This window comes from Catharus ustulatus, chromosome Z (assembly GCF_009819885.2).
Source record: "Catharus ustulatus isolate bCatUst1 chromosome Z, bCatUst1.pri.v2, whole genome shotgun sequence".
Lineage (NCBI taxonomy): Eukaryota > Metazoa > Chordata > Aves > Passeriformes > Turdidae > Catharus > Catharus ustulatus.
Window position 1 is genome coordinate 781,955 of NC_046262.2, and position 25,542 is coordinate 807,496.

General features: G+C 52.7%; 1 protein-coding gene across 3 annotated transcripts in view; it reads right to left on the minus strand.

Annotated features, from left to right (window-relative positions):
• Window positions 1-2,626: 2,626 nt before the first annotated feature.
• Window positions 2,627-25,542, minus strand: part of MAPK4 (mitogen-activated protein kinase 4) — a 60,298-nt gene continuing 37,382 nt past the window's right edge. For all 3 annotated transcript variants that reach the window (XM_033085836.1, XM_033085837.2, XM_033085838.2), the window contains exons 3-6: window positions 13,811-13,955; window positions 10,202-10,363; window positions 7,174-7,375; window positions 2,627-5,742 (exon numbers count right to left, since the gene is read on the minus strand). In XM_033085836.1, the coding sequence (XP_032941727.1) occupies window positions 5,055-5,742; window positions 7,174-7,375; window positions 10,202-10,363; window positions 13,811-13,955 (1,197 nt within the window). In that variant the 3' untranslated portion in view covers window positions 2,627-5,054. The remainder of the gene's footprint in view (window positions 5,743-7,173; window positions 7,376-10,201; window positions 10,364-13,810; window positions 13,956-25,542) is intronic.

A 25,542-nucleotide genomic window follows, 5' to 3' on the forward strand; every position in this document is an offset into this window, starting at 1 on the left:
CCTTCCTGGAATCCTTCCTTCCTTCCTGGAATCCTTCCTGGAATCCTTCCTGAAATCCTTCCTTCCTTCCTTCCTTCCTTCCTGGAATCCTTCCTTCCTAGAATCCTTCCACGGGATTGCCCAAGGAAAACCCGGATTGTGTGAGGACAGCCTGGATCCTCCGAGCATTCCCCTCAAGTTCTGCTGACCTCTTTTAACAACCTGCCGGGTTTTCCCCCCACAGCAGCTCGGAGGAGCTCTCCTGATGCGGGAATTCTCCTCTCCTCGGGTGAAGCAGGGTGAGAAGCTGTGGCTGAGCTCTGTGAGGTTGGAAACCAACCTTCCCAGCCTGGAGTCTGCTCCAGGGGCTCTCCAGGTGTCCAGCACCAACAGGTGAGACAGGGATCAGTCCTGCTGCGCCCGGCTGGGTCCAGGTCAGGCTCACCGAGTCTCCCTCCACCCTTCCCCTCCCAAACTGTGCGGTGCCTCCGGGAATCACTCACCTGGGTGTCTGGTGGCTTGAGGAGCAGGATGCTTTGGGCTGGAAGGGTTTTCTTCCCTTACTTCATGTCACTGCTGGTGCAGGGAGGAGCTGGGAGCTGCAGCACTGACCCTGTGTGATGTGCTGACAAAGATGACATCCTCTGCAAAGCTTCATAAAAATGAACTTCCTAAAACACTCTAATTTTCTGCAACATTAATGAAAGCCACCATTCCGAGATCCTTTCGTTACGCTTTATTCCAAGACCAGGCGGAGTCAGACCCTCCGTGGAAAAGTTGCATTTTTAAAGACAGAATATTTTTATTGCAATAAATAAAACCCCACTCTGAATTTAGCAATAAGATGGTTATAAACCAGCTTCCCTGGCACCCAGATGGCAGTTTAAAACACCGGGGTGAGCACAGCTTCAGAAAAGGAAGATGCTCTTTGAGAGGACACCCGAACATTGCACCGCTTCAAAACCAAACTCTGCCTTCCAAAATGTCAAAGGCAACAATCCACCAGCAAACGCCATATGGTGTGTTTGTTCTCTTCAGCTCCTCCCAGAACCAGCTGAGAAAGAAAGAACATTTCAGAGCTGAAATGTCTGCGTGCCACACTGTACAGTGCTCTCGCTGCAGGCTCTCAAAAACTGTAGATGGTGGCGTGAAATTGCTCAAAGGGACAGAATTGGTCGTTTTCAGCCCAAAAAATCCGCTTGTACAATTCACTGACGCTGTGTTGTGGTTTTGCTCCCAGAGATCAGGGAGGGATTTTTCTGCTCCCTCTGTTTTTCTCTCAGTAAAACCCAGAACAGCTGGGGCCCACATCTCTGAATCCAGGGTGTCATAAATGCATATTATGGTACCGGTTTTTCACAAATATTAGGGTGGATACAATACGTGTGGTGTTGAAATGGGTTTTAAAATATAGTTTTAAAATATAGGGGTTTTTTAACAAGCTGATAAAGTGTATTTGAAGTGAGTGAACTACCTGCTTGGTTGGATAACGCCCAGTGAAGATACCAGATACTGATACACCAGCTACCAGCCCCGACCGTTTGTAAAAATTAGACCACAGCCCAAATTAAGACTGATAAGAGAAATAAATTAAAACCACAGCCAAAAAACACACATTCTCTAAAATGGTAGAGTCAAGGAGTGGCCACGTGAAACAGTTCTTGGAATATGGAAAATAGTTTACAGAAGAGTTTGAAAATGTATGATGGGCCTATGAATATGCAATGGGCTGATAAATCCAACTTCAGGCTGCATGGAATGTCAAAGCCCAAATTCCCTCCTGAAGGGTTAGAACTTTTGGTGTGCTATTTTGTGTTGGGTTATTTTTAAATGATTAAAGTAGTTAACAGTTGTTAAAAGGTTATTTATTGTAAAAACACATTAGTTTTAAAAGGCACAGTTGTAGATATTAAAGTTCATGTTAAGTTTTAGTATAAAGTTTTAAATAGAAGTAGGAGCTGCTTTTGGAGGTCCTGGTGAGGGCTGGTGCTGCTGCTATTTTTTCTTGGCTGTTGAAGGTGCTGGCAAGCAAAGCAATAGTGAAGCAAAATGGAAAGCAGTGGCAAAAGCGATGGCAAAAAGCAGAAGGCATAAAGCAATGACACAAAGCACTAGCTTTTCCTAATACATACTCTTATATGGGATTTTTCTAACAAGCTAACACGTAAACTCAGACCACTACTTTTTAGCTTATTAAAATTTTAATTTTTTAACATGCTAGGATACATATGAACTACGCATATGATCTATCTCGTTCTATCTGAAAAATGTAAGTACTGGAGTTTTCTTTTGTTTAAGCATGGTTTTTCAATGAGCTTCTGGAGCTTTTACTGAAAACATCAGCATGATTTTTAGCTTTCACTAGAACTTGTTCTCCTGCTTTGGCACCTAAACCTTTTACTCACTAAAAGCACTGCAGCTCACACTAAAACTTACTGACTTACTTATCCTAAAAACAGAGCTGGGTGAAAAGCTGCCCAACACCAGGGAGCCCCAAAATCCAAACATTGATGTGGTGCAGAGCTTCATGTTCACTCTTCAAGGTCCTTTCCAAACTTGCAGAAGAAACCTAGACGCCAGCACCGGAGCAAACCCCCCACATTAAAACAATAATAATTTATAAAATAACTACACACTGCCACGCAAGGAAGGCTCAGGCCTTATGTTTTATTTCTGCAAATGAGAGACAGATCTGGCTTGTGATCAGCTAAGCACACTCAGGTAACAAATTAAAGCCATCCCTCTTATCCCCTTTTCCCAGCGTGTGACGCTGAGGTTTTAGAACGACATTAAATAAGAGCTCACGAAGCGAGATGGAAAATCCGGCAGCAGAGTCAGTTTTACACTTCAGTGGTGGGCCTGCAAGACAACACTCAAAAGCACTACTGTTTTTGTTCCCATGGCCATATCTAACAGTCCTGCAGGCCTCTGGAGAAGAAGAACCAGCCCGTGGGAAATGGCTTCTGGTTTCAGGGATGTGGCCACCGACAGCGAGCGCTGGCGTGGCGTGGCCAGGTGAGTTCTGGCGTGCAGCCCACAGCAGCACAAGGCTGTTCCCTCTGCCAGGAGAGTTTCCAGCTGGTTCTCTGCCTGCTGCTCCCATCCCCTGGCTCTGAGCTCTGACCAGAGCTGCTCCCACCCCGCGGCTCTGAGCTCCGAGCGGAGCTGGCCCCAGCGCCGCTGCCTCTGCCGCCGCGGGCGCTGCTGTTGGGAGCCCGTGGGGCACAGCTGAGGATCCCACCACCTTATCCTCCCTTGGCTTGCCCTCCCTCGAGCCTGGCAATCCCAAACCCAGCCTCTGCTGCTGCCCAGCGAGGGCCATGGGCTGCCAGGGCTGCTCGGACCCGGCCCCACCAGTGAAAGTGCTGAGCTTTAGCTGAGGTATATCAATCACCTGCAACACACCAGACCCCAAACCTCTGTTTCTGCCCCATTTCCCCTCTCCAAACCACTCTGGGGGATGTCCAAATGCTCAAAGCAAAGACTGGAGACACATGGCTTTGCTTTTCTGAGCCCTCCTGTACCTGGACTCGCACCCCATCCCACCCACGCTGCGGATCGCCCAGAGCAGCAGCATTTCCACCACCCTGGTGAGAGATCTTCACAGTAAAAAAACCATTTTTTGGGCTGTCAGGGCCCACTACAGCTAAACCTGCGCCTGGTCCCAGCAAGAACAGAGACCAGGGCTAACGCTGCTGTTAGTTGTGTGAGCCTCACGTGAGTTTTCTTCACATCTCAGAGCACTGAGCAGATTAAAAGGGTAGAAATAATTAATACAGCAGTAGTTAAATACGGGCCTTGCAGTACTGAACGCAGCAGTTTCTCTCTTAGAAAGGTCAGTGGTGCCACTGTGCCGGGCAGCACAGCAGCAGAGAGCAGAGACCGTCCTGTATGGCACTATTTACACACCTCCCCTCTGAAAAGCTGCCCAGTTGGATTAAATACAAGTATAGAACATTTCTTCCATGTACAAACTCACTCTTGTTAGCTGATTAATTATTAAGGTGCTCAGAAGTGTGGATGAGAACAGAAGCTACAGTAGATCAGCTGTGCCTTCACCTATTTACACACAGTCGGGAGCAAAGTGGCCAGTTCAGAGTCCAAGCCACAGGAACTGTGTTTCCTTCACCAGATCTCTGTCAGAAGGAAAACCAGCAGTGCTTTGTTTCCTTTTCCAGGGCTGCTGCTGGCTCTGTGTGGCTGGAGCATCATGCCATGGGATGGCCGGTCCCCACTCAGCTCCTCACCCAGAGCTGGATTTGCTGGTCTGATGGGCAGCTGTCCGAGGCTGCCAGCACCAGGGTGTCACACTGAAATGCACCACATGGGCCCTCCTCAGCGCTGGGAGAGCTCAGATCCCCGTGCATCCCCTGCTGCACCCCGTGCAACCCAAGGGAAGGTTTTGGTGTGAGAAGCCACAAACCAGCAAAATGCACTTAGCAAAAATTTTGCCTTCTCCTCGGAAAAAAAAAAAAACCAACAAAACAACAAAACAAACGAATCCCCAATGGCGCATACTTTGTAGGTCGAATTTCTTCCCCATTAATATCCTCAGAGAGTTATTGTTTTGTCTGATGGCCAAATTCTAGTTCCATTCTCTGCTGGCTGACGGCTGGCATCACTTTATTCCATACCTGCACTCACACAGGTGCCTCAGAAGGGCTCAAAGTTTTGGGAACCTGTCCAGCCAGGAGGGTATCTGACCATACTGAAATTGTTAATTCTGTCCTTGTAATTTCAAGTTGCTGTAGAAAAAGGAAGGAAAAGAAGCTGATCTGACTACTGTTTGCAAACCTACCATGTACGGTCATTTTTCCCCTCGTACACTGAAGTTTCAAACAGGTCCCAGAGATCTCAAGGCAAGATTGTTAAGGCAGTGTAAGAAACTCAGAATTTCACTCGCACCTCCCGACCCCCTTAGACCTCTAAGGCATCACCAGGGGCGTGTGGTTTGTGCTTGCCTTTCCCCAAAAAGGCGTTTGTACAGTGCGAGAAAGGGATGCTCAGCGACAGCGGGAGCCCCGGCAGGGAGAGGAGGATGAGGAGGAGCAGCGGGGCTTGGCGGCGCTGAGCTCTCACCACCGCTCCTTCTGGAACACCTCCGCCTGCACCATGTCCCCGGGGTGCTCCGAGATGCAGGCCCCGTTGATCTCGTTGAGCTTGTTGTCCGGAAGATCCTCGGGTTTTGTGCAAAGCTTCAGCGCCCTGGAGATGAAGACGTCCAGGTCGAAGTCGGGGTCGGTGTCGCCGCTCACCTGGGCGGGCTCCTTGTGCAGGCGGTGGGGAGAGGAGGGCAGGCTCCTCTCCTGCACCTTGGGCAGGGAGCTGGGGCACTCCAGCCCCACCTGCGTGCTCTTCACCCACTGGGCGATCTCCAGGAAGAGGTTGGACGGCTCCTCTTCCAGCGACAGCTCGGCGGCGGGCGCTATGGTCGCCCTTTTCCAGTGGGATAAATCCAAGATCAGCTTGGGCTCCGAGTAGTGGTGGGGCTTACTGTCCCTCCACAGTAGCTTGTCCAGGTAGGAGGGGGACCCCACTTTGTAGTCGCACGACTTCCCGCAGTCGGCGTCGAAGACGCGGTCCATGGAGGAGTGGGAGAGCTCCAGGAACCGCTCCGAGCTGCTCTGCGAGTATTTCCGCGGGTCCACCTGCGCCTCCTCGGCCGCGCCCTCGGAGCCCGCCCGCGGGTCGCGCTGCACCTCGTCCATGTCGTGGTGCTTGTCGTGCCTCCAGTCCAGGTCGGAGGAGAGGCTGATGTGGTACCTGCCAAAGACACGGGGCTGTTAGACCGCTGCTGCTGGTTCGGCATCTTGCTGGCAGCAGAGACAACCTCCCTGTGCGTTAAAATGTCAGGGGGGAGTAATTCATTGAGAGCCTGACACGCAGGAATAAAATCCCAACAACCACCAAGTGGCCCCTTCCTTTAGATGTCCACCACTTCCCCTCCACTTGGGACTAAAACGTGATTAAAAACATCAATAACCCATCAGCCCACAGACAGCTATCCTCCTGTCTGAGCAGTAAAAGACATGAACTTAAAGCCCCACTGAGAAGGGGCATCACCAGTTTATTCTGATGTCAAGGACCAGGAGCGTTCCTGAGGGGTCACCTTGCCAAGGGACAGCTTCTCAAGCCAGCTAGTTCTTTACTTGCAACCACCTGACAATTCCCCTGTGACAACACACGGCTCTCCCAGTGACACCTGGTTTACTGGTTCCTGCTGAGCTCCTTTAAAAGGCTTTATCCCAGGTGTTGAATCCCAGAAACGTGGGATTTTTGAGCTTTCTGTGCTGTCTGGCAGTGACTCCCAGCAGAACTCGAGTTGAGACCTTGGAGAAGGCTCCAAATTCGAGTAATGAAACTAAAATCATGGGTGTGGTTGGAATAAAAGTGTGTGATTTCACATGGTGAAGGGTTTGGAACTTCAAGTTTTTAGAATATAATAATGGGTATGGGACAAGATGGAGGTTTTTGGGTGCTGTCTCTTTCTGTCTTCTTCCTCCTTCATGATTTCAGGCAGCAGTTTTTGGTTGGACAGTCAGTGCTGCACTGCAGGTCACAGGAGTTGGGTTGTTGGGTCAAAAGTATAAATAATACAGGTGTTAGCTCTTTATTGGATTGTTTGGCTTTCAAAGACCTTGGAACTAGCTGGATCTGTCTCCACTTTGCTCACTTTTAGCTGGGAGCTGGAAGGGCTGCAGAGCTCTCTGTACTTTATGTAAGATTTAATAAACAACCAAACCCCAACACGAGAAAATTCATCTCCTTCGTGTTTTTAATCCTCACTCTGGGTGAAGACAGAAGAAAATGAAGACAAGCCACTAATTAAGTGGTGCAGACAGCCCCTTTACACCCAGGCAATAAACTGCTCTTCAGGTGTCCCACCTGTTCTATAGGGACAGAGGGCAGAGCCACTTAAACCCAAATGAAGACAACCTTGGCCATGAATAAAACGAGGAGCAGAAACAAACTTGGCTACCAGGATGTGCAGGCTCAGCTTCTGGGATCCAGGATTCCCTCTGGAATCCATGGGGAGCCGCTGGGAGGCTTGGGCTGGAATTACAGCACGGCATAAAGAAGAAAAAGCAGGCATCTTTCAGGGATCTGGAACACGTGGGCTGGAATCCAGGCAGGAGACTCACCTAAAGCTTGCCTAAATCGTGCCTAAAGCCCGGCCCAGCCCTGGCTCCGTACCTGTCCCAGTTGGACATCTGGCTCTGGTTGGCCTCCATCAGCAGGATGTCGTCGATCTCGTCCTCGATGCGGAACGGGTGCTGGGACACGGGCTCGTCCTCGGGGCACGAGTAGGGGCTCATGTAGGGGTGCTGCAGGCCCATCTCGGCCGTCAGCCGATCCATGGGGTTAAACGTCAGGATCTTCTCCAGAAAATCAATAGCTGCCAGGCAGAGACAAACAACAACGCTAATTCCTCAGGAGCAGTGACAGCTTCCTCGCCCGCGGAGCGCCCGCAACAAATCCCCCTGAACCACAGAACCACAGGAATTCAGGATCGTGGAATCACAGGGTCACAGGATCACAGGATCACAGGATAATGGAATCACAGAATCACAAGGTCACAGGATCACAAGGTCACAGGATCACAGGATCTCAGGATCACAGGATCACAGGATCTCAGGATCACAGGGTCACAGGATCACAGGGTCACAAGGTCACAGATCCACAGGACCACAGGGTCATAGGGTCACAGGATCACAGATCCACAGGATCACAGGATCTCAGGATCACAGGGTCACAGGATCACAGGGTCACAAGGTCACAGATCCACAGGACCACAGGATCAGAGGATCACAGGATCACAGATCCACAGGATCACAGGATCATGGAATCACAGAATCACACAATCACACGATCACAGATCCACAGGATCACAGGATCATGGAATCACAGGATCACAAGGTCACAGATCCACAGGATCACAGGGTCACAGGGTCACAGATCCACAAGATCACAAGATCTCAGGGTCACAGGATCTCAGGATCACAAGATCATGGAATCACAGGATGACAGCATGACAGAATCTCAAGATCACAGGATAACATCATCTCAGGATCTCAGTATCATGGAATCACAGGATCACAGGATCATGGAATCACAGAATCACAGGGTCATAGAGCCACAGGATCACAGGATCTCAGGACCACAGGGTCACAGATCAACAGGATCTCAGGATCTCAGGATCTCAGGATCACAGGATCACAGGATCAACAAGATCTCAGTATCTCAGTATCTCAGGATCTCAGGATCACAGGGTCACAGATCAACAGGATCTCAGGATCTCAGGATCTCAGGATCACAGGATCACAGGATCAACAAGATCTCAGTATCTCAGGATCTCAGGATCACAGGACCTCAGGATCATGGAATCACAGGATCACAGAATCTCAGGATCCCAGGGTCACAGATCCACAGGAACACAGAGTCATAGGATCACAGAATCTCAGGATCTCAGGATCATGGAATCACAGAACCAGAGAATCACAGGATGACAGCATGACAGGATCTCACGATCACAGAATCACAAGATCTCAGGATCACAGGGTCACAGATCCACAGGGTCACAGATCCACAGGATCACAGAATCACAGGATCATAGAATCTCAGGATCACAGGATCATGGAATCACAGGGTCACAGGGTCACAGGGTCACAGGGTCATGGAATCACAGAATCACAGAATCACAGGATGACAGCAAGACAGGATCTCAGGATCACAGGATCTCACGATCACAGTGTCATGGATCCACAGGATCAGAGTCACAGGATCTCAGGATCACAGCATCATGGAATCACAGCATCACAGAATCTCAGAATTCATAGAATCAGGTTGGAAGAGACCTCCAGGATCATAGAGTCCACCCCAGCTCTAACACCCCAACAAAACCATGGCACTGAGTCCCACATCCAATCTTTTTTTAAAAACATCCAGGGATGTGATGTGATTCCACCACCTCCCCGAGCAGACCAATCTAGCGCTTTATCACCCTTTCTGTAAAAAACCTTTTCCTAATATGCAGCTTATATTTCCCTTGGTGCAGACTAAGACTGTGTCCTTTCTTTCTATCAGTGCTGCCTGGAGAAAGAGACCAACCCCCACCTGATCAAAGCCACCTTTCAGGAGGTTGAGGAGAGTGATAAGGTCACCCCAAATCTCCTTTGCTCCAGGCTGAACAACCCCAGGTGCCTCAGCCTTACATTCCTCACAGGGTTTGTGTTCCAAGCCCCTCACCAGCCTCGTTGCATCCTCTGGATGCCCTCAAGCATCTCAATGTCCTCCCTGAACTGAGGGGACCAGAACTGGACACAGCACTCGAGGAGAACAGCACACCTGTGTCACACTCAGGGCTGTGGTCCCCAGCACAGTACACCTGTGTCACAGCCAGGGCTATGAAAGTATTTTACCCATTAACATTTGAAGAATTCTGAGTGGTTAAAATCCTTTTAGAAAGACTGTAGTGCGTGAACTCTTCCTGTGATGACAGGAAATTTAAGTGCAATTAAACCTAAACAGAAGGCTTGCTGTGATTACTTTGATGATTCCTTTAACTGAGGTTATGTGAAAAGGTAAAATCCTGTCTCTGAAGCTGTTGCTTATCCAGCTGATCATGGAAAAGTCCCTTTGAGTTCCGGCAATAAAAATAGGAATAATGCCTTTCTTCAGATGTGAATTCATATTGAAACCTTCAGAAACACATTAAAAGTGTAATTGTGCAACCAGGCCATTTTCTGTAGGGGCAGCAGGAAGGACAGCCACATGTGCTGCCCCAGTGCTTAAAGATGAACCCACTGTCTCCCACGAGATTATCTCATCACTCGGACTAATTAATGGAATCAATAGCTCCATAAGGTCACTGGCTGCGGGCAGGGAGCGTGGTGGAACAGCGCATTACAGCTAAATATCGTGATGTACCACGGGTCAGAGCGGCAGGGAAACGACAGTGAATTATGTCAGTGACCTTTCTCCCCGCAGCCACGGCAGGGAATAAATCTGCTCCCGCTTGCTGGAGGCTGACATGGCCCCTGGCTACCCCACGGATGTCGTGGTGCCAACACCAGGCACTGAAGAGCCAGCTGGGAGCACGCCCAGGGATCTGCACCCCCTCCTCGCCCCCTGGCCCTGCAGGGCACTGTGACACTCCAAGGAAACTGCTCTGAGGACACAGCAGCCCAGAGAAGCCCCCACAAGCCAGCGGCCACCACGGTACCTTCGCTGTCCACCTCGGGCAGCAGCTTGCGCAGCGGCTTCCGCACTTCCCACGTGCTGTTGATGAACATGGGCATCACCTTCAGCAGCTCCTCCTTGTCCTCCTGGTGGATGACAGGGATGGTCTCCAGAATCAGCTGCATCTGCTCCAGCTCGTGGCCCCCTGGGCGGGAAGATGAGACACAGAAGTTAAACTGGGGTGCTGCCAGCTCCAGGGATCCCCAAGCTCTGTCCTTAGAGGAATGCAGGTGTCCAGCCCTGGAGGAAAGGCGTTTTCTGATCAGCTCCCAGGCACCAAATCATGGCTCTGCTGGTGACAACCCCCAGTCTGCTGTGTGCCACTACGTGTTTTTAATCCTTTTTGTTCAGGATGTATTTACCCAAAATGTATATATCCAGGATGTATCCAACCCAAATCCCTGCTCAGGGCTGGGAGAGGAGAGAGGAGAGAGGAGAGAGGAGAGAGGAGAAAGGAGAGAGGAGAGGTCCTCTTTAACGAGCTCTAATCCCTTCCCTCAGCATCTCTTGGGCATGACAAGCGCTCCATGGTGGATTCCCAGCCTCCCATCGATTTTCTGTCTGTCTGCAGGGCTGCTTGGAAATGCTCTGTCCTCAGAGGCAGGGAGCAGCCTGAGGCAGCCAAAACAACGGGGATTTTTGGGATACCAAATCCCTGTTGTCCCAGTGACAGATTTTGGGCTGCTCCAAGGATGAGCAGACCCCCTTCAACCCACGACAAGAAGAGTTAAACTCACTTCTGGCCCAGCACTTCTGACCAGACAAAGGGAGAGACGCCCTTCCCATATCAATCCTGGGTGATTAATTCACTTTCCTACAGAAAAAAACCTAATTTTAGGTCACTCCGAGGTTCACAGAGTGACTCCAGGGCAAACGAAAGGCATCTGCCAGGAAATGAACACCTCGTTAGACAGGCTAATTCCCAAGCTGTGATCAGAACCGCAGGGTGATAAAAGCCACCGAGGCTTTGTGTCTTTTCTCTCGGTGCAGCCCTGGCCACCGCTCACTGGAGATAGCTGGCAGCAAAAAGACTCCGTGCTCAGTCACACAAAGGAGCTGCTAATGCTGGAAGCCTTGAATTATGGCTCTCTAGAAACCCCGTTCCCTTCCATTATCCTCTATTTGTGGAATTCCCAGGGACCTTTTTCTGAAGGTATTAACTCCCGAAAAGGAAAACACGAGCCACAGACAGAATAAACGTTGTTACCTGGGGAGAGGAGCTCTGCACCATGGCTGGGAAAAGAGAATCTTCTCCAGGCTTGCAGACAAGCCCCAAGGAAGCACCAAAGCCCTGATCCCATCAGGGAAAAAGCCAAAAAAATAGAAGGAAAAGCCCCTGTGCCACCTCCTAGCTCTCGGTCACAGGCACAGCCCCACTGGGGAGCCCCATGGAGACGTGCAAATTCAGACTTTTTCTCCTTTTTACTGCATTTCCCCCATCCATCCTGCTTCCAGGGATGCTGCTTTTGCTGGAAAAGACACTGGAGGGAGCTGCAGCTGCTCAGCTCTTCCCTGTTTTCCGTGCTGCTGCTGGGGAGCTCTCCAGAGGTGTGCAATCTGGATTCCAGCTGCTGAAGATGTGACCCGTGGGACAGCAAACCCCAAAACCGCTCCCAAACCCCGCAGCACCCAGCCAAGGGGCCTCGGGCAGGGCTGGGCTCCGTTTTTGCCGCACACCCGATAATTTGTGTGGGAGAATGGAAGCGGTGAGGGACACCCACTCCAAGCAGCCCCCCGCCCCGATTTACCTGCGCTGCTCAAGCAGACTGCCGAGTTAATTACGCTGATTTATGCCGAGCACTCCATCTAAACCGTGCTGCTGAACCATTTATCCAGGGTAGGGTTTGCAGCTCTGTCTGAGCTGCTGAGCAGCACTGCTGCTGTTCCCCACGGGGCTGGTGAAAGGGCTCTGTGGAACCCTCGCCCTGCAGCTGGGGTGAGCTCCTTCTCCCCCTAAACAGCAGGTCGTGCTGGTGTTTGTGAGTTTTAGCTGCTCTGAGGGCTGGGATTTATTCTGCTCTTCTCTGGGTTAAAGACACCATGGGCATCCTTGGCCTGGCCCTGCTCCTCTTGCTGGCACGGGAGGAGGCCAGCACAAAGGGGCAGGGGGCCAGAACCTCCCATGGCAATGGAATATCTTCAAAGCCACCCAAAAGCAGCTGTATTTTGAGTTTGGTTTTGATCCACGCCCGCTAACCCAGCGTCCTGCCAGCAGCTGGGGGGTGATGAGGTGATTTCGCTGGGCTGCAAGGGGTGCTCACAGTGTGTGCTGAGCCCAGCCTGGCTGTGCCAAATCCCACCTCTGATCTCCACCTGCTCAGGAACCAGCCTGGGGAGGATCCTGGGTGGCTGTTCTGGGGCTCTCACCCAGGAGATGACAGATTAATCCCATCCTGGGCTGTCTCTGCCTTACCATGGAATGAGCTTCAAGCACCACCTTGGATACCTCAGCGGTGTCAGCCAGCATTATTTACACTGTGGGATGCACAAAGAGCCAAAAAAACACCCCAAGCTGGGGCTGAGAGAGGGGTCAAGCAGAGCTTGAAAAGCCAGGAGTGCTTGGGTGCTGTGCTGGGATGGTGGGGAAGGAGCTCCACAAGCAGCTCTTGTTTTGCTGTGAAGAATAAATGCAGGGGAACAGAGGCTGCAGCAGCCCCCAGCAAGGTCAGACACTGCCCTGCACCTGCAGGGAGAAGTGGCACCTGGAGATCTCCCTGCTCCTAGAACACACCCCAAGGAAACACCAGGGGCAGACAGGATAAATGCACAATTTTCAAAGCTGAAATCCTGGACGGGGAAGTTTTGGTGAAACTGGGGACAAAAAGAAGGAAGGAAAAGGAGGCAATTTTAATGATCTCTTCATAAGGGTACTGACTGCTTATTTTTAGGTTTCCACAAAAGAAATGTGGAAGCTGCATGCAGGAGTGGGGAGGGAGCAGCAGAGCAGCTGCAGCCAAGTCTGCAGAGCTCTGGGGTGCTCGCAGATATCCGTGCAGGAAACGTCCTCCTCCATTATTAACGGGCTGATTATTTATTTACACTGCTCTGCAAACTGCTGCTCACAAAAGGCGTCAAACCTTGTCACTCAGAGCACTGGCAGGCCACGGAGAGACAGCCCAGGAGGAATTCTGCTGCACACCTGGGGCGGGGAGGGGAGCAGCTCCTGAAACAGCCAGGGGGATGCTGCTCCATCCCTCCGTGTCCCAGCTTGGGAAGCACAGCTTTGCTTCGGGGACAGCATCCTTGGGACTCTATTAAATACACGTTTTCTTCTCAAGAAGATCAGATGCTGCATTGGTAACTCCTTTTCTTGTCTTGTTTTCTTGCACTTTGCCTTTGCAGCTGCAATTCCTGCTTGCAGGTAAATCCTAAAAATGGGTCGTGGCATTCACAAGTCTTCCCTCAAAGAAAGGAAACAGCTCGAAGACACCAGACACGATTCAAATCCAGAGCACAGAGTACAAACCTCGTGGAACAGGGCACCACCCTCTCCTCTCCTTATCAGGGGAATTCCCTGTGCTGGGCTGGAAAGCGTTGGAATTGGGCAGCAAGGAAGGAGGGGGAAAAGGGAACGGACAGGAGAGACACCTACCAGCGAAGAGCATCCTCCCGGTGAGCATCTCGGCCAGGATGCAGCCAGCTGCCCACATGTCGATGGCTTTGGTGTAGTTGTTGGGCGACAGCAGCAGGCGGGGGGAGCGGTACCACTTGGTCACCAAGCCTTCGGAGAGGTAACCCTGGAGGAGCAGAGAGAGACAGGGGTCAGGGAGGGGAGAGAGCAGAGATATTCCATCCTGAGCAGAGAGAGAGCTCAGGATGGGGAGAGCAGAGCTCCTGCACCCTGAAAAGAGAGGGGGATCAGCATGGGGAGAGCAGCAGAGCTCCTGCACCCTGAGCACACAGGGATCAGGATGGGGAGGGCAGCAGAGCTCCTGCACCCTGAGCACACAGGGATCAGCATGGGGAGAGCAGCAGAGCTCCTGCACCCTGAGCACACAGGGATCAGCATGGGGAGAGCAGCAGAGCTCCTGCACCCTGAGCACACAGGGATCAGCATGGGGAGAGCAGCAGAGCTCCTGCACCCTGAGCACACAGGGATCAGCATGGGGAGAGCAGAGCTCCTGCACCCTGAGCACACAGGGGGGATCAGCATGGGGAGAGCAGCAGAGCTCCTGCACCCTGAGCACAGAGGGATCAGCATGGGGAGAGCAGCAGAGCTCCTGCACCCTGAGCACACAGGGATCAGCATGGGGAGAGCAGCAGAGCTCCTGCACCCTGAGCACAGAGGGATCAGCATGGGGAGAGCAGCAGAGCTCCTGCACCCTGAGCACAGAGGGATCACCATGGGGAGAGCAGCAGAGCTCCTGCACCCTGAGCACAGAGAGGGGATCAGCATGGGGAGAGCAGCAGAGCTCCTGCACCCTGAGCACAGAGAGGGGATCAGCACGGGGAGAGCAGCAGAGCTCCTGCACCCTGAGCACACAGGGATCAGCATGGGGAGAGCAGCAGAGCTCCTGCACCCTGAGCACACAGGGATCAGCATGGGGAGAGCAGCAGAGCTCCTGCACCCTGAGCACAGAGGGATCAGCATGGGGAGAGCAGCAGAGCTCCTGCACCCTGAGCACACAGGGATCAGCATGGGGAGAGCAGCAGAGCTCCTGCACCCTGAGACATTGTCCAGGGAAACAACAGAGTTAGGGAGGAACAGCACTGCAGCGTGGAAGGAAAGCCTACTCTGTCAGCGGCTGTCTGCCTGGGGAACAGAACTGCCAAGGGCTCCCAGCCAACACTCCGGAAAACAGGATGACACGGGAAAGCCCTTCTGGGGAATACCTAGTGGGTGCACGGATGGGAAACGATGCTCTTCCTGCATTGAGCCAGAGCCTTGCCCAAAAAAACAGTCCCTGTGCTCACACTGAGATGTCCTGGGGCAGCTCCTCATCCTCAGTGCCTGTGCTCACACTGAGATGTCCTGGGGCAGCTCCTCATCCTCAGTGCCTGTGCTCACACTGAGATGTCACAGGGCAGCTCCTCATCCTCAGTGCCTGTGCTCACACTGAGATGTCCTGGGGCAGCTCCTCATCCTCAGTGCCTGTGCTCACACTGAGATGTCACAGGGCAGCTCCTCATCCTCAGTGCCTGTGCTCACACTGAGATGTCACAGGGCAGCTCCTCATCCTCAGTGCCTGTGCTCACACTGAGATGTCACAGGGCAGCTCCTCATCCTCAGTGCCTGTGCTCACACTGAGATGTCACAGAGCAGCTCCTCATCCTCAGTGCCTGTGCTCACACTGAGATGTCACAGGGCAGCTCCTCATCCTCAGTGCCTGTGCTCACACTGAGATGTCACAGGGCAGCTCCTCATCCTCAGTGCCTGTGCTCACACTGAGATGTCACAGGGCAGCTCCTCATCCTCAGTGCCTGTGCTCACACTGAGATGTCCTGGGGCAGCTCCTCATCCTCAGTGCCTGTGCTCACACTGAGATGTCACAGGGCAGCTCCTCATCCTCAGTGCCTGTGCTCACACTGAGATGTCACAGGGCAGCTCCTCATCCTCAGTGCCTGTGCTCACACTGAGATGTCCTGGGGCAGCTCCTCATCCTCAGTGCCTGTGCTCACACTGAGATGTCACAGGGCAGCTCCTCATCCTCAGTGCCTGTGCTCACACTGAGATGTCACAGGGCAGCTCCTCATCCTCAGTGCCTGTGCTCACACTGAGATGTCCTGGGGCAGCTCCTCATCCTCAGTGCCTGTGCTCACACTGAGATGTCACAGGGCAGCTCCTCATCCTCAGTGCCTGTGCTCACACTGAGATGTCCTGGGGCAGCTCCTCATCCTCAGTGCCTGTGCTCACACTGAGATGTCCTGGGGCAGCTCCTCATCCTCAGTGCCTGTGCTCACACTGAGATGTCCTGGGGCAGCTCCTCATCCTCAGTGCCTGTGCTCACACTGAGATGTCACAGGGCAGCTCCTCATCCTCAGTGCCTGTGCTCACACTGAGATGTCCTGGGGCAGCTCCTCATCCTCAGTGCCTGTGCTCACACTGAGATGTCACAGGGCAGCTCCTCATCCTCAGTGCCTGTGCTCACACTGAGATGTCACAGGGCAGCTCCTCATCCTCAGTGCCTGTGCTCACACTGAGATGTCCTGGGGCAGCTCCTCATCCTCAGTGCCTGTGCTCACACTGAGATGTCACAGGGCAGCTCCTCATCCTCAGTGCCTGTGCTCACACTGAGATGTCACAGGGCAGCTCCTCATCCTCAGTGCCTGTGCTCACACTGAGATGTCACAGGGCAGCTCCTCATCCTCAGTGCCTGTGCTCACACTGAGATGTCACAGGGCAGCTCCTCATCCTCAGTGCCTGTGCTCACACTGAGATGTCACAGGGCAGCTCCTCATCCTCAGTGCCTGTGCACACACTGAGATGTCCTGGGGCAGCTCCTCATCCTCAGTGCCTGTGCTCACACTGAGATGTCACAGGGCAGCTCCTCATCCTCAGTGCCTGTGCTCACACTGAGATGTCCTGGGGCAGCTCCTCATCCTCAGTGCCTGTGCTCACACTGAGATGTCACAGGGCAGCTCCTCATCCTCAGTGCCTGTGCTCACACTGAGATGTCCTGGGGCAGCTCCTCATCCTCAGTGCCTGTGCTCACACTGAGATGTCACAGGGCAGCTCCTCATCCTCAGTGCCTGTGCTCACACTGAGATGTCACAGGGCAGCTCCTCATCCTCAGTGCCTGTGCTCACACTGAGATGTCACAGGGCAGCTCCTCATCCTCAGTGCCTGTGCTCACACTGAGATGTCACAGGGCAGCTCCTCATCCTCAGTGCCTGTGCTCACACTGAGATGTCACAGGGCAGCTCCTCATCCTCAGTGCCTGTGCTCACACTGAGATGTCACAGGGCAGCTCCTCATCCTCAGTGCCTGTGCTCACACTGAGATGTCACAGGGCAGCTCCTCATCCTCAGTGCCTGTGCTCACACTGAGATGTCACAGGGCAGCTCCTCATCCTCAGTGCCTGTGCTCACACTGAGATGTCACAGGGCAGCTCCTCATCCTCAGTGCCTGTGCTCACACTGAGATGTCCTGGGGCAGCTCCTCATCCTCAGTGCCTGTGCTCACACTGAGATGTCACAGGGCAGCTCCTCATCCTCAGTGCCTGTGCTCACACTGAGATGTCACAGGGCAGCTCCTCATCCTCAGTGCCTGTGCTCACACTGAGATGTCACAGAGCAGCTCCTCATCCTCAGTGCCTGTGCTCACACTGAGATGTCCTGGGGCAGCTCCTCATCCTCAGTGCCTGTGCTCACACTGAGATGTCCTGGGGCAGCTCCTCATCCTCAGTGCCTGTGCTCACACTGAGATGTCACAGGGCAGCTCCTCATCCTCAGTGCCTGTGCTCACACTGAGATGTCACAAAGCCATGGATGTTTATTGCACTGGGATAACACTGGAATATTCAGAAGTGGCCTTTTCTATATTAAATATAACACATTAACAGGAGGTAGATTCAAATGCAGCAGGAGCAGCAAAATAAAATTAAATTCTAGAGCCAAATTGCATTTAAATGCCACCAAGCATTTGGAGAATGTCAAAATGCCATGACAGCACGAACCCAGCTCACACAAAAGCTTAACTAAAACACTCCATCCCCACTGATTTAGCTCCACAGACTGATTTCAGCTGCAGGAATCCTGGAGCTGTGCTGCACAGCATTTCCTAGGATGCTGTAGGATGCATCTCTCCACCTAAACACGAGAGCAGTGCACCACCACAAACACCACGAGGCTGATCACACTCCTCTTCTCCCAGCGCAGCTTTTTGTGCCAATTCCCAAATGTGCGAGTCATCAAGCTTTTAATCATGAAGGGCTTGCTTTTAAAAGAGCATTTTAATTTTGGCCTTCTCATGATAAGTTGTAATGGAGACTGATTAGCTGAGAAGTTTCATTTAGTGCTGTTATATTTTTGCTAATGCTGCTCAATCAGAGGCAGCACAAAAGCCCCCAGGCATTATCCGATCAAACCACCACTTCTCAGCTACTGCAATTATTCCCAACAATGGAGACGCTGGTATTTATTGGAGAATCCCACGAAAACAAACTCTGAGGGAACTAATCCAGGGCAATTCGTAGCTGGAGCCATTTTTTCCCTCCCCCAGGAAAGGAGTGCCACCCTCCCCATGGGTTTAGCACCGCTCATGCGTTTCTCCTCTCTGACAGCAAGACGGATCTGAGCTCTCGGGGGTGTGTGCGCCATGCAAGATGCATGAGCAATACCCTGCAAATATCTGAAAGCCACAACAAGACAAACACCTTCCTCCCCCAGGCGTGTACCGGGGAAAATTCCCTGCAACAACTCGCCAAGTGGAAACACCTTCGGCCGTTCTGCTGCCGTGTGGGGCTGCTGATGGCGATCACTTCTCGCTGTGATTAATTCACCCCATGGCACAGCCTGAGTGCCTCTCCCCACTTCTGTCTGCTGGGACACCTTGGATCCTGCCACCACGGAGAGGAGGAACCTGCAGGTGCTCTCCAGAACACCCACCCGTGGTCCCCAGAGCCTCCCAGGGCACTGCACCCCCGGCTCTGCGTTATCCCTCCCCTTTCTCGGGGGCAGTGCAGGGGAGGAGGGATTGGGAATCAGGATTGTCCCACCTGGCTCGAGCTCCTCCCGTGGGCAGCACAGCATCCCAGTCTCCAGCAGCTGGTACAGCCCCGACACCTTCCCCTGGCTGAAAACATGGGCTGGATCCCTGGTTTTGGAAATACCTGAGCTCCTGTCCTGCCAGCTGGGGGACAGAACTGCAGCCCCGTGGACTGACGGGTTCTGAGGAGAAATCCAGCAGGGATCCGGGATGTGAAATCACTGACAGGGGATGAGGACACACTGCACCTGGGCTGGGAACAGGACCAGGACTAAGGGCTAGGACTCGGGACTAGGACTCAGGGCTAGCACTCTAGGTTAGCACTCAGGGTTAGCACTCAGGATTAGGACTCAGGACTAGGACTCAGGGCTAGGACTCAGGGCTTGGACTCAGGGCTAGCCCTCAGGGCTAGGACTCAGGGTTAGCACTCAGGGCTAGGACTCAGGGCTAGGACTCAGGACTAGCACTCAGGGTTAGGACTAAGGGCTAGGACTCAGGGTGAGGACTCAGGACTAGCACTCAGGGTTAGCACTCTGGACTAGCACTCAGGGCTAGGACTCAGGGTGAGGACTCAGGACTAGCACTCAGGGTTAGCACTCTGGACTAGCACTCAGGGTTAGGACTAAGGGCTAGGACTCAGGACTAGCACTCAGGGTTAGCACTCTGGACTAGCACTCAGGGCTAGGACTCAGGACTAGCACTCAGGACTAGCACTCAGGACTAGGACTCAGGGTTAGCACTCACGACTAGCACTCAGGGTTAGCACTCTGGACTAGCACTCAGGACTAGCATTCAGGGCTAGGACTCAGGGCTAGCACTCTGGACTAGCACTCAGGGCTAGCACTCAGGGCTAGGACTCAGGGTTAGCACTCTAGGTTAGCACTCAGGGTTAGCACTCAGGGCTTGGACTCAGGGCTAGGACTCAGGGTTAGCACTCAGGATTAGCACTCAGGGCTAGCACTCAGGGGTAGAACTCAGGACTAGCACTCAGGGCTAGGACTCAGGGCTAGGACTCAGGGTTAGGACACAGGATTAGGACACAGGGTTAGCACTCAGGGCTAGCACTCAGGGCTAGGACTTAGGACTAGGACTCAGAACTAGGACTCAGGGTTAGCACTCAGGGCTAGCACTCAGGGTTAGGACTTAGGGCTGGCACTCAGGTTTAGCACTCAGGGCTAGGACTCAGGGCTTGGACTCAGGGTTAGGACTCAGGGCTAGCACTCAGGGTTTGGACTCAGGGCTGGCACTCAGTGCTAGCACTCAGGGCTAGGACTCGGACTAGGACTCAGGGTTAGTACTCAAGACTGGCACTCAGGACTAGCACTCAGGGTTTGGACTCAGGACTAGCACTCAGGGCTAGGACTCAGGGCTAGGACTCAGGACTAGCACTCAGGGTTTGGACTCAGGACTAGCACTCAGGGCTAGGACTCAGGGCTAGGACTCAGGACTAGCACTCAGGACTAGCACTCAGTGTTAGGACTCAGCCCTGACCTGCAGTGCCATCACCTAAGCAAGGCAGGGCTCCAGCACAAGAATTTCACCATTAATGTAGATCCAACCAGACAGAAATACCAAGAACTGAAGGATATTAATTAGTTCTAATTAGGATGGACCATACATCTTCATGACAATATTCTGTGGATTCAGCACGGCTCTTTTCTGCCCTGAAGGACTGCTAGAATCTCCTTTAAAAACAACATAATGGGGGTTAATTGAAAAATAGAAGTGGTTCAAGTCTAAGCCCTTCCATGCTATTTTTCTTTTCCTTGCAATTTTCGAGTATCATTTTCCTGCTTTTCCTCTTGTCCTCCTGTGTGTGAGGCAATGTATAAAGGAGATGAATTCACTACAGGTAGGATAAGCATCAAGTCGTACCAAAGCACAGCAAGGGTAAAGAAAACAAAGCCAAGCAAAGAAAAATGGATGCTTTTCCAAATCTTTCCACAACGCGTATTTTGTGTTTTGTTTGTAACACCAGAAGGGGAAACAACTCAGGGCAGGTGCTGCTGAATCCCGGAGTCACCCTGGTGACAGCACACTGATCCTGCATGCCAGGGAAATCTGGCAAACAAGGGGGAGAACAGGAGCTGCTGGGGCTCCAAAACCACCTCTGTCCAACCCTGGGGCTCCAAAAACACCTCTGTCCAACCCTGGGCATCCAAATCCATCCACACCCAACCCTGGGGCTCCAAAACCACCTCTGTCCAACCCTGGGGCTCCAAAACCACCTCTGTCCAACCCTAGTGCTCCAACACCACCCCCATCCAACCCTGGGGCTCCAAAACAACCCCCATCCAACCCTGGGGCTCCAAAACGACCACAATCTAACCCTGGTGCTCCAAAACCACCCCCATCCAACCCTGGGGCTCCAAAACGACCACAATCAAACCATCGGGCTCCAAAACCACCCCATCCAACCCTGGGGTTCCAAAACCACCACAATCTAACCCTGGTGCTCCAAAACCACCACAACCCAGCCTTGGGGCTCCAAAATCACCACAATCCAACCCTGGGGCTCCAAAATCACCACAATCCAACTCTGGGGCTCCAAAATCACCACAATCCAACTCTGGGGCTCCAAAACCAGCACCATCCAACCCTGGGGATCCAAAATAGCCTCTATCCAACCCTGAGGCTCCAAAACCATCACAATCCAACCCTGGGACTCCAACACCACCACAATAAAACCCTGGCGCTCCAAAACCACCTCTGTCCAACCCTGGTGCTCCAAAACGACCACAATCAAATCCTGGGGCTGCAAAACCACCCCCATCCAACACTGGGGCTCCAACATCACCACAATCAAACCCTGCGCTCCAAAACCACCTCTGTCTAACCCTGGTGCTCGAAAATCACCACAATCCAACCCTCGGGCTCCAAAACCATCTCTATCCAACCCTGGGGCTCCAAAACCATCTCTATCCAACGCTGGGGATCCAAAAACAGCACTGTCCAACGCTGGGGATCCAAAACCAGCACCATTCAACCCTGGTGCTCCAAAACCAGCACTGTCCAACCCTGGGGATCCAAAACCATCACCATCCAACCCTGGGGATCCAAAATGAGCCCCATCCAACCCTGAGGCTCCAAAACAACCACAATCAAACCCTGGGTCTGCAAAACCACTCCCATCCAACCCAAGGGCTCCAAAACCTGCACCATCCAACCCTGGGGCTGCAAAATCACCACATTCCAACCCTAGGGCTCCAGAACCACCACAATCCAACTCTGGGGCTCCAAAACCACCTCTGTCCAACCCTGGTGCTCCAAAACGACTACAATCAAATCCTGGGGCTGCAAAACCACCCCCATCCAACACTGGGGCTCCAACATCACCACCCCCATCCAACCCTGGGGCTCCAAAACCACCCCCATCCAACCCTGGGCATCCAAAACCATCACCATCCAACTCTGGGGCTCCAAAATCACCACAATCCAACTCTGGGGCTCCAAAACCTGCACCATCAAACCCCGGGGCTCCAAAACCACCTCTATCCAACTCTGGGCATCCAAAACCACCTCTATCCAACCCTGGGCATCCAAAACAATCCCCACCCAACCCTGGGGCTCCAAAATCACCACATTCCAACCCTGGGGCTCCAAAACCACCTCTGTCCAACCCTGGTGCTCCAAAACGACCACAATCAAATCCTGGGGCTGCAAAACCACCCCCATCAAACACTGGGGCTCCAACATCACCACAATCCAACCCTGGTGCTCCAAAACCACCACCGTCTAACCCTGGTGCTCGAAAATCAGCACAATCCAACCCTGGGGCTCCAAAACCATCTCTATCCAACCCTGGGGCTCCAAAACCATCTCTATCCAATGCTGGGGATCCAAAAACAGCACTGTCCAATGCTGGGGATCCAAAACCAGCACCATTCAACCCTGGTGCTCCAAAACCAGCATTGTCCAACCCTGGGGCTCCAAAACCATCACCATCCAACCCTGGGGATCCAAAATGAGCCCCATCCAACCCTGGGGCTCCAAAACAACCACAATCAAACCCTGGGTCTGCAAAACCACTCCCATCCAACCCAAGGGCTCCAAAACCTGCACCATCCAACCCTGGGGCTGCAAAATCACCACATTCCAACCCTGGGGCTCCAAAACTACCACATTCCAACCCTGGGGCTCCAAAACCGCCTCTGTCCAACCTTGGTGCTCCAAAACGACCACAATCAAATCCTGGGTCTGCAAAACCACCCCCATCCAACACTGGGGCTCCAACAGCACCACCCCCATCCAACTCTGGGGCTCCAAAAACAGCACCGTCCAACCCTGGGGATCCAAAATAGCCTCTATCCAACCCTGAGGCTCCAAAACCATCACAATCCAACCCTGGGACTCCAACACCACCACAATAAAACCCTGGGGCTCCAAAACCACCTCTCTCCAACCCTGGTGCTCCAAAACGACCACAATCAAATCCTGGGGCTGCAAAACCACCCCCATCAAACACTGGGGCTCCAACATCACCACAATCAAACCCTGCACTCCAAAACCACCTCTGTCTAACCCTGGTGCTCGAAAATCAGCACAATCCAACCCTGGGGCTCCAAAACCATCTCTATCCAACCCTGGGGCTCCAAAACCATCTCTATCCAATGCTGGGGATCCAAAAACAGCACTGTCCAATGCTGGGGATCCAAAACCAGCACCATTCAACCCTGGTGCTCCAAAACCAGCATTGTCCAACCCTGGGGCTCCAAAACCATCACCATCCAACCCTGGGGATCCAAAATGAGCCCCATCCAACCCTGGGGCTCCAAAACAACCCCCATCCAACCCTGGGTCTCCAAAAAAACCACAATCAAACCCTGGGTCTGCAAAACCACTCCCATCCAACCCAAGGGCTCGAAAACCTGCACCATCCAACCCTGGGGCTGCAAAATCACCACATTCCAACCCTGGGGCTCCAAAACCACCACAATCCAACTCTGGGGCTCCAAAACCACCTCTGTCCAACCCTGGTGCTCCAAAATGACTACAATCAAATCCTGGGGCTGCAAAACCACCCCCATCCAACACTGGGGCTCCAACATCACCACCCCCATCCAACCCTGGGCATCCAAAACCATCACCATCCAACTCTGGGGCTCCAGAAACAGCACCGTCCAACCCTGGGGATCCAAAATGATCCCTATCCAACCCTGGGCATCCAAAACCATCCCCACCCAACCCTAGGGCTCCAAAACCTGCACTGTCCAACCCTGGAGATCCAAAATGAGCCCCATCCTACCCTGGGGATCCAAAACGAGCCCCATCCCACCCTGGCGCTCCTCCCTGGAGCCAGAGGGATCCAGCAGCCATGGGAGCTCAGGATCCCACCTACATCAAAGAAGAATCCCCCGTGCCATATCCCAGGGCTCTCCCACCTTCCTGCAGCCAAAAAGCCTCAGAGGCACGGACCAGGTGCTCACAAACTGAAATCCATCAGGATCCAAGCACAGCCTGCATATCCATGACCACATCCACAACCACGGTTGGGATTTCTGCTGCTGCACCCACGGAATCAGCTCCTGGCGCAGACGGGGCTCAAAATAGCAACAGGCCTGAGCTTTTGGAATAATCCTGGAGCAGCAGCGAGCTTCTGCTGGGTTTTTAACCTTGTTTTTCCAACTGCAGGTCGGGCAGGTCTAGGAAGGGCTGTGGAAGAGGCTGGGTTTGCAGGAAGGTTATTCCAGAGGAGGACAGCAGAGCGGATGAGGTGTGACACGCTCTGTTTTTGGGATGACAGATGCTCTATTTCAGGGGCACAGATGGTTACGCGCCTTGTCGGAAGACAGAGCAGGAGAACAGACGAGTGGGGCTCATGGCAGGGAGGTTTGTGAAGTGTTGACCACAAGAACTCCCCCTGAAAGGGCAGACACACCTGCAAGTGTGGGATTTCTGCCGGTTAATCGTGCAATGAATGCTGCCAACGGGCAAAGGGAGAGCAACTCCTCTGGGAACCCTGTGCAGATGTCCCCTGGTGCTCTGGAGCACCAGGCAGAGTGCCCAGAAGGGATAATCTGTCTGGGACAATACAGACAGGGTAAGGATTGTTTTAGTTCATGGTCTTGTCAGCCCAGGGAAGACATTTAGTGAGTGTCTGTGTCCCCATCAGCAAAAATCTTCCATCTTTCCCAGACAGGAGCACCCCACATTCTGCTCAAAGCTGGGCAGGTCCCGGCTGAGAGGTCCAAAACAGCACTGGGGAGGCACAGCCAGAGATGAGCCTGCCTCCAAAATATTTATTATTGTAAACTCTGGACATGGATGGAGGGATGGATGGATGGATGGATGGATGGATGATGGATGGATGATGGATGGATGGATGGATGGATGATGGATGATGGATGGATGGATGATGGATGATGGATGGATGGATGGATGGATGGATGATGGATGGATGATGATGGATGGATGGATGGATGGATGGATGATGGATGGATGGATGATGGATGGATGGATGGATGGATGGATGATGGATGATGGATGGATGGATGGATGGATGGATGGATGGATAATGGATGGATGGATGATGGATGGATGGATGATGGATGGATGGATGGATGGATGGATGGATGATGGATGGATGGATGGATGGATGATGGATGATGGATGGATGGATGGATGGATGATGGATGGATGATGATGGATGGATGGATGGATGGATGATGGATGGATGG